Genomic DNA, 8,050 nt, shown 5'->3' with positions numbered 1-8,050 from the left:
TATTCTGGCTATTATAAGCTAATTTACTGTGCTTTATGAACCGTAGTTTATGAATTTGTGAACTCGGCTGATGGTGATTTTTCCAGCAATTCGTGGTTAAGCATGCCACAACTAAAGAGGCGGGGCTTCTTTCTGCCACTCTAGCGGTAGCGTATTGCGCAGGCGCATCCCGATTCTCCCTCGAACACGATGCCCGGTAGCCTTTCAAATCTTGTGCACATGCGCACCAAGAAAGGAGAGGCGGGGCGATGTTACTAGTCTTCAGTGGGTAGTGATCTTTCCGCCATTTTGGACTTCCTTTTCTCCCCCCTCCCCTTTTTCTTCACGGTACTCGAAAGAAGCAGTGATTGAGCGGAGCGCTCTTTGTGCGCTTTCTTTCTCCTCCGTTCCGTCCGACTTGGCGATCCGTAACGGTTAGAAAACCCCAAGCTATGTCCGCCAACAGGAACCTGAAGCAAGTGAGGATCGAGAACAGTTCTCCGGCGTCGGCACCTCCGATGAGCATGGTGGGCGGCGGCCCGATGAAGGCTCTGAGGGGTTTGGAGAAGCCGTCCGACAACGAAGCTTTGGCCGCCGCGTTGGCGATGGCGAAGGAGGAAGAGGAAGGCAGCGGCCGAGGCTTCACGGTCGATATTAAGAGCTTCCTCAAGCCCGGCGAGAAGAGCTATACGCAAAGGTGCCGCCTCTTCGTCGGCAACCTTCCCACCGACATCACCGAGGAGGACTTCAAGCGCCTTTTCGAGCGCTACGGGGAGCCCAGCGAGGTCTTCATTAACCGCGACCGCGGCTTCGGCTTCATCCGCCTGGTGAGGAAGCTGCAGCCGCGATTCTTCCGGGAGGGGCGCGAAGGAGATTCACCTATCCCTCCCCAAATGAAACAACTGCATGCTCCCGCTCCCTGGGGGGGGGGAGATTTTTGCAGCCAGCGGCGGGGCCAGGAGCCCCCCCTCCTCCTCGCCACGGGCACGCGCAACCCCCGCCTGCTTCAGACGCCCGGCGCGCGCCAGGCCTCCCCGGTCGCTTTGTCCTCTCCCCCCCCCCCGGCTTTTTTTCTTTTGCTGAGGTCTTGAAACTCGCGAGTATTTTACAACACGTGTGCCGCTATCAAAAAACGTTTAGAGCAGTGATTCCCAAAGTGGGGCCGATTTGATTTTTAATTTGAACCTTATTTAAACCAAGCTAATGGTCTTTTAGGCTTCCTCCGCGTGAGTTTTTGACCAAAGTAAGCATTCTATGGGGTTGGGGCAATCATGATTTGAAAGATGCTTAGGTGGGGCATGACTAAAAAAAGGTTGGGAACCACTGGTTTACAAGATTTGCTCGGTTTGAACAGAGTTCCCTTTATAGGGCTCTTCTTCGGAGTAAAATGAAAGTTAAGATGTTACTGAAATTCAGGATTGCCATTCCTAAAAGAGGCCTTCCCTTCAGTTCCAGACCATGTGTTGAATTGAATTATGCTTGGTATTGCAGAGAGGGGACATGCTTATTATAGTCCTCAACTTACAACAGATCATTTATTGACCGTTCGAAGTTAACCATGGCACTTAACAAAATGAGTTATGATTCACACTTATGACCGTTGGAGCATCCCCATGGTCAGAGTTCGGATGTGTGGCAAGTAGTTCATATTTATGACAGTTGCAATGCCCTAGGGGCATGTAATCCCCTTTTGTGACCTGACAAGCAAAGTCCTTGGGAAGTCAGATTCACTTAACAGCTGTGAATGTTCACAACTGCAGTGATTCATTTAATAACTGTGGCAAGAAAGGTCATAATATGGGGCAAAACTCACTTAGTAGATGTCTCACTTAGCAACAGAAATTTGGGGCTCAATTTTGGTCATAAGTGGAGGAATATATCAAAATAATAAAACAGTTTGTACCTTCATCATAACATCTCCAGGAGCTTTTCCCTTCCATCTTTGGGTAGGTGTCGATCAAACCAGTAATAAAAATATCAGGAAGAGGCCATAAAGCAGTGACTGTCATAGTACTTTCCAAAACATCTTTAGCTTCTACTGATAAATATTAGACTGTTTATGGGGAGGAATCTATTTTAAAAGACTTATGTTATTTACAGTTGCTTCATTTATTTAAAGTAGAGCATAGCATTATCAATAGAGCTGGTTCTCATAACACTTGAACACTTATCTACATTTTTTAAGATTAATACTTTTCTTAGAAGACAGTTTATATTTATAATACTTTATAATACTTTGCTCTTTCTTTGGAGTTTCTGTTTAGGATGTGTTATTTTGGAAATGTTCCTTTACTTTCTCCTTAACACAGCCTCGTGGAAGTGTTTGACCATAGTAGTTTAGGTATCTTTATTAACTTTAAACATCTATAACTTGTGAAATGGGTAGCCATATAAATGTTACTAATAAATTTCCTTTTTGAGTGTATTGAAATACCTGGATCTGAATGGTGGAAGAGATTATCTTAGTGAAACTTAGTAAACCTAAGAAACAGGCCACATTTCGGGTTGTGCAATGAATAAAGTTTTTCTGATAATGCGGTTGGAGCAGTGTGGTACAGGTGAAAATTGGTCCATAGTTTCCCTATACCCATTTAAATTCAAAATGGAGCTGGCTTATTTAAATAGACTTTCGGGCCAATTGGGTTATGGTGACGCTGATTTTCGTTTTGTTTTGCTGAAACTGTTATTGCAGTATACAATTGTTTCGTGTACTTAAGTTCATAATTTTCTCAGCTTTTATGCATTTTTGTGCAGATACATTTGAAGAAAAATCTTGATGATGACTAGTTTTGTAGGGCACAGTTTTTTTCAGTGAGAATTGTTTTGTATTCTCATTTTGTGTTGTAGAATGCTAGTGTGATTAATACTAGGTTTAAGTTTAATTATCCAAGGCATAGATAAAGGTAAAACACAAATGTACTATGGCTTACCACTTTGGCCAGCCTGTTGTAAAACAGTTATTTTGACAGCTATGAATCATAACTTGTTCTTAGCTATAATTTGATAGGTGTTAATTAAGCCACAGAAAAAATATATTTATTCTCTGCTCTTACTCTTCTATTGAGAAGGAACATTTGTTGATTCAAAGAACCTTACTATTAGTTTGTATAAATATTTATTATCAGTAAAGTTTAAAGTTAATAAGCAGGGATCTAATAAACTCTAACTCTCAACCAAATTCAGTAGGCTTGAGGCTTCTCAAGCTAAATACCAGTGAGAAAGAGAAGAATGCCTGTTTAAGCATAATTCCTTGTTTAAAACTTCTTCAAGGAATGTAATGAGACTTATTTGTGCTAAAGCAGGGGAAAAAATTTTTTTAAGTTTTTTTTATTTTTTGTTAGGAATTTTTTTTTTTAAATTCCTTATTTTAGCCTTTTTAGTCAAGCTGCTGCAATTGGTAGAGAATCTGGAGATTGTCTATGCAACTATTGGCAAGATTCCCACCAGCCACTGCAGTTTTTAATCTGCAAAAATGATCATCTGTCTTGTCGCTAGCAGCGGTAATAGAGGAATATGTTGAAATACCTTTACAGGTTCTGAATGATGCTAAAATACATGTAACATTAAATTCTTAATTATATGTAATATCTACACATAATATAATTGCGTATGTATCTTGTAATTTTTTTTTGAAAAGGAGTCCAGGACCCTGGCTGAAATAGCAAAGGCAGAACTTGATGGAACAATTTTAAAGAGCAGGCCACTCCGAATTCGATTTGCCACCCATGGAGCTGCTTTAACTATTAAGAATCTTTCACCAGTTGTTTCCAATGAGCTTTTGGAACAAGCTTTCTCTCAGTTTGGGCCTGTGGAAAGAGCGGTTGTTGTCGTAGATGATCGTGGTAGAGCAACAGGCAAAGGTTTTGTGGAATTTGCTGCAAAGCCTCCAGCGCGTAAAGCTCTAGAAAGATGTGGTGATGGTGCATTCTTGCTTACAACGTAAGTTTATTCTTTGCTACATTTATTGTGATTTTATATGTTTAAAATATGTACCAATAGCATCCTCAAGGCAGATCCTCCATCTAGAAATCAACATAGATGAAAGAAATAATCTGCCATAGGAACAAATTATCAAAGTTCAGAATATGGCAAGATTTTGTTATCTATAAGATCACCCTTTTAGATATTGACAAGGTTATAGGGAATAATGATAGCATCCTCAGTACTTTGAGTCTGCTTTTATTCCAAAACACTTCAGTGCTTCCTCTTACCATTTCAAAACTAGATACTTAAGCCCAAGAATCCCTAGAAGGGTGACCAAATCCTTGAAGCCAACAAGCAAGGAAAGTATCATTCAGAAACTAATAAAAGCTAATTAAGGATCAAATAACTACAGATACCAGCCAGATGGGAGGAGAGACATATTTGCAGAACTGTTTGGTTGATGGGTTGTGGTCACAGGGTGAGTTGATAGTCCTCAAGCAACCACAATTGAGGATGGCCTGCTTGGCATTGAAAGCATTAGCATATCTAGTAAATGATTGATTATGTGTTGTCATGTTGATGTTGATTCTTAGTGGCCACATACATTTTCTCCATGTTGTATAAAGATTTGACATTTTCAGACTGACAGTATCACAGTAGAAATAGTCCTTGATTTACAACCACAATTCAGCCCAACATTTCTGTTGCTACGTGAAACATATATGAATTTTGCCCCATTTTACGATCTTTCTTGACACAGTTATTTAAGTAAAACACAGATGCTAAATTAGTAACACGGTTGCTAAGTGAATCTGGCTTCCCCATTGAATTTGCTTGTCAAATGTCACAAAAGCTGATCATAGGACCCTGGGACACTACAGCTATCAATTATGAGTCAGTTGCCACGTGTTCAAATTTTGATCATAGAATCATGGGGCACTGCAATGGTTATAGGTAAGAAAACTGGTCATGTCACTTTTTTCAGTGCCATTGTAACTGAACAATCACTAAATGAACTGTTGTAAGTTGAGCTCTACCTGTAAAGGAGTAAAACAGCCACGGCAGATTAAGATGAAAGACCTTCATAACAAAGTGTCATAATTAATCATAATAAATTTAGGGAGTAGACAAAGGAATTGTTGAAAATTGAAGCAGAGTGACCCAGTTAATAAAGTCAATCACAGAAGAATTGGGTCATGCATCCCCTGGTATTAAAAAAAAAATCTGACGGTGGGAGCTGCTTAACCTATTTGAAACAAAAGACATCAGGAAGATGAATCAGTTCTTCTGATTTCAAGAATAAAAGAAAAATCAGGAGAAAAAGAATTTGAAATGAATGTGAAAAGGCTAAATAAGAATTTGAACCAAGAAAATTATAAATGAATTAAGGATCGAGCAAAGTTGAAATATTGAAACTTACTACAAGATTTTGGAACTAACTTTATAAACTAAACAGATTTTGTAGATATCGAATTATTTCATCTGCTGTAGGTCATAACAGATTACATACTTTATGATTTAAATTGAAAAATATACTGAAGTAAAGATTCCAGGCAAAAAGAAAAAAAAGAACCTTTGTATTTGGTTTTGATTACCAGTAGAAGATTGGGATTTCTGAAGTGACACAAAATACTATAACATTTGAAATATTAAGGAACTCTTTGAAGAATGGGACCAGAAATGAATAGCAACAATATCAACAACATTAATACATTATATAATACAGTAACAATAATATATTGGCAACAATGTCTGTTTCTATGGATAAACTGTGTTTAAAGGATATTAAGGAATGTGGAATAAATCTTGCTTGATGCAGGAATATGGAATCAGAAATATTGGATTTAAAAAGTGGCTTATAAGATAGAGAAGGTGAAATACAAATAACAGCCAAAAAAATGAAAAGGGAAATGCAAATGATATACCAAAAAATTGGCTTGACTGATTACTGGTAATATCTTTTTACTGAATATACAAAAGAGGCTTAATGATTTAATTTAGGATGGACTCAAAAAAGTCATGTATTTTGGGCACTTGGCAACTGGCTTGCATGTACAACTGGTTTCAGCATCCTGTTGTCATGTAATCAGATTTTGTGACTTTTTTGCCGTTTTCTAGCAAAAAGTGCCTATTGGATAAATTGGATTAAGACTTGCAGCTACATGATATGCTTAATGACAATGGTGATTTATCTAACGGCTTTTGTACACGTTGATTTGATTTAACAACTGCAATGACTTGCAACCAAAGTTCTGAGGTCAATTGTGGCTATACGTTGAGGACTACCTCTGTGTGTGTGTGTGTGTTTCTTTATTTCATTTTCTTTTTTTTTCTTTTTTTTCTTTGCACTTTTTGCTCTTTTTACTTTATGACTTCAGTTTGTATTAGTTGTGTAATTACAATTTTCAATAAAAATTACATTTGTGTTTGCTGATCTATAAATGAAAATTTTTATATGTTTGTATTTCCTCAGGGTACCAGTGTGCTTTTTCTCTTAATCACACACTATGCTTTCATATGACTGGCACATAATTACCACACCCTTTGAATGCATTAGACAAATTCTTGTAAGCTGCTTCACTTGGAAGATGATCTTCCTAACATTTGTGATCTCAAGTGGAACTGGGGAACTAGGAGCCTTCTCAATGAGTAAAGAAATAGTGTTTCTATGTCTTTACTTCTTCCTTGTGCTTAAGGGCATTTTCAAACTTTACAAGGGGTAGGAGATAGAGCAAGCAGGGTTTTTTTTCTATTCCCCACTCATCCCATGGGATATGTTTGGTACAAATTTGATGTGTACAAACATTGTAGAATTTCCCCCAGAATGTACTCCAGAGGAGCAGAAGGGTGATACCTTATTTGTCTCCCATAACTCAATCTTCCATAAGCAAGTGGATCACAGAACAACACCTGGCACACATCATAGTTTCATTTTAAATCATCAACAACCTTCAAAGCTCTGGCAATGGGTTTCCATATGTAGATATTCATAGGGTAGCAATCTGGATTTGGTCAGCTAAGGGTAAAAGTGTACTTTTCAATAGTAAGAAAACAATTAGGAAATCAACAAGTCGAACTATTTTCCTATATTCTGTGTGGATTTTTTAAAAAATCATGTAATAGCAAGTTTTTGCTTGTATGTGTGCAGTTTCTCTGAAAAAAAATTAATTTCTCGAAGTTGGAGAACTGAAGAGCTTTGGTTTATTTCACTAGATTCAAATGTCAAGATTCTTTCTGATTATAAGAGGTGGAATTAATCTTATCACTTTGTGCCCATCTTTTGTTGACAAGAATGATACCTTAAGTCAAAGTAAAATAAAGTTTTTTAAAGTCATCCTATGTTGTCAACAACTTAATCTGGCACATACAGATAGTCTTTAATTTACAACAGTTCATTTAGTGACCAAAGTTACAATGGCATTGAAAAAAGTGACATCACTATTTTTCACACTTATGACTGTTGTAGCATCACCATGGTCTTGTAATCAAAATTCAGGTGCTTGGCAACTGACTCATATTTATGACAGTTGCAGTGTCCCGGGGTCATGTAATCACCTTTTGTGACCTTCTGACAAGCATAGTCTGTGAATCACTAATTGTAGTGATTCACTTAACTGTGGCAAGAAAGGTCATAAAATGGGGCAACATTCATATAACAAATATTTTACTTAGCAACAGAAATTTTGGGCTCAATTGTGATTGCAAGTCAAGGACTACCAGTATCTCCCATATGCAGATCTTTGTTCACTTGTGCTGTTTACATAGTGGATTGGCAGTGTGAAACTAGAGTTTGAGTTTATTTCTGATTAATAGTGTGTATATGTTGCTTATTTTAAGAACACCTAGACCTGTTCTTGTTGAACCTATGGAACAGTTTGATGACGAAGATGGTTTGCCTGAGAAATTAATGCAAAAAACACAACAGTACCATAAGTAAGTACCAACTCCTAAAGCAGAATATTATAAATGAAAGAAGTAATGAAGAAATAGCATCGTAATCAAAATTTTCATTAAAACAAATCCTGCACAGTGTACCATGATAAAACTAGAGTTTAACATTATTTTAAGTGGATTGGTTGTATATTACATAAGAAACAGAAAAGGGCATATCATGATTGAAAAATTATACTTGTGTCATAATAGCAAT

At 37.7% G+C, this 8,050-nt stretch overlaps 1 protein-coding gene across 4 annotated transcripts in view; it reads left to right on the top strand.

The window, feature by feature from the left end:
• The first annotated feature begins 255 nt into the window (after window positions 1-255).
• The window catches only part of PSPC1 (paraspeckle component 1), a 52,509-nt gene continuing 44,714 nt past the window's right edge, over window positions 256-8,050 (top strand). For 2 of the 4 annotated variants that reach the window (XR_004255603.1, XM_032219450.1), the window contains exons 1-3: window positions 256-806; window positions 3,617-3,918; window positions 7,741-7,836. Coding sequence is in view for 1 of the 4 variants with exons in the window: in XM_032219450.1 (XP_032075341.1) it covers window positions 432-806; window positions 3,617-3,918; window positions 7,741-7,836 (773 nt within the window). In the remaining 3 variants the exon portion in view is untranslated. The remainder of the gene's footprint in view (window positions 807-3,616; window positions 3,919-7,740; window positions 7,837-8,050) is intronic. The other 2 variants (XR_004255602.1, XR_004255604.1) reach the window with 2 other exon arrangements.

The sequence above is a fragment of the Thamnophis elegans genome, chromosome 6 (genome assembly GCF_009769535.1).
Source record: "Thamnophis elegans isolate rThaEle1 chromosome 6, rThaEle1.pri, whole genome shotgun sequence".
In the NCBI taxonomy this organism is placed as follows: Eukaryota; Metazoa; Chordata; class Lepidosauria; order Squamata; family Colubridae; genus Thamnophis; species Thamnophis elegans.
This window is presented reverse-complemented; position numbering and strand designations above follow the sequence as displayed.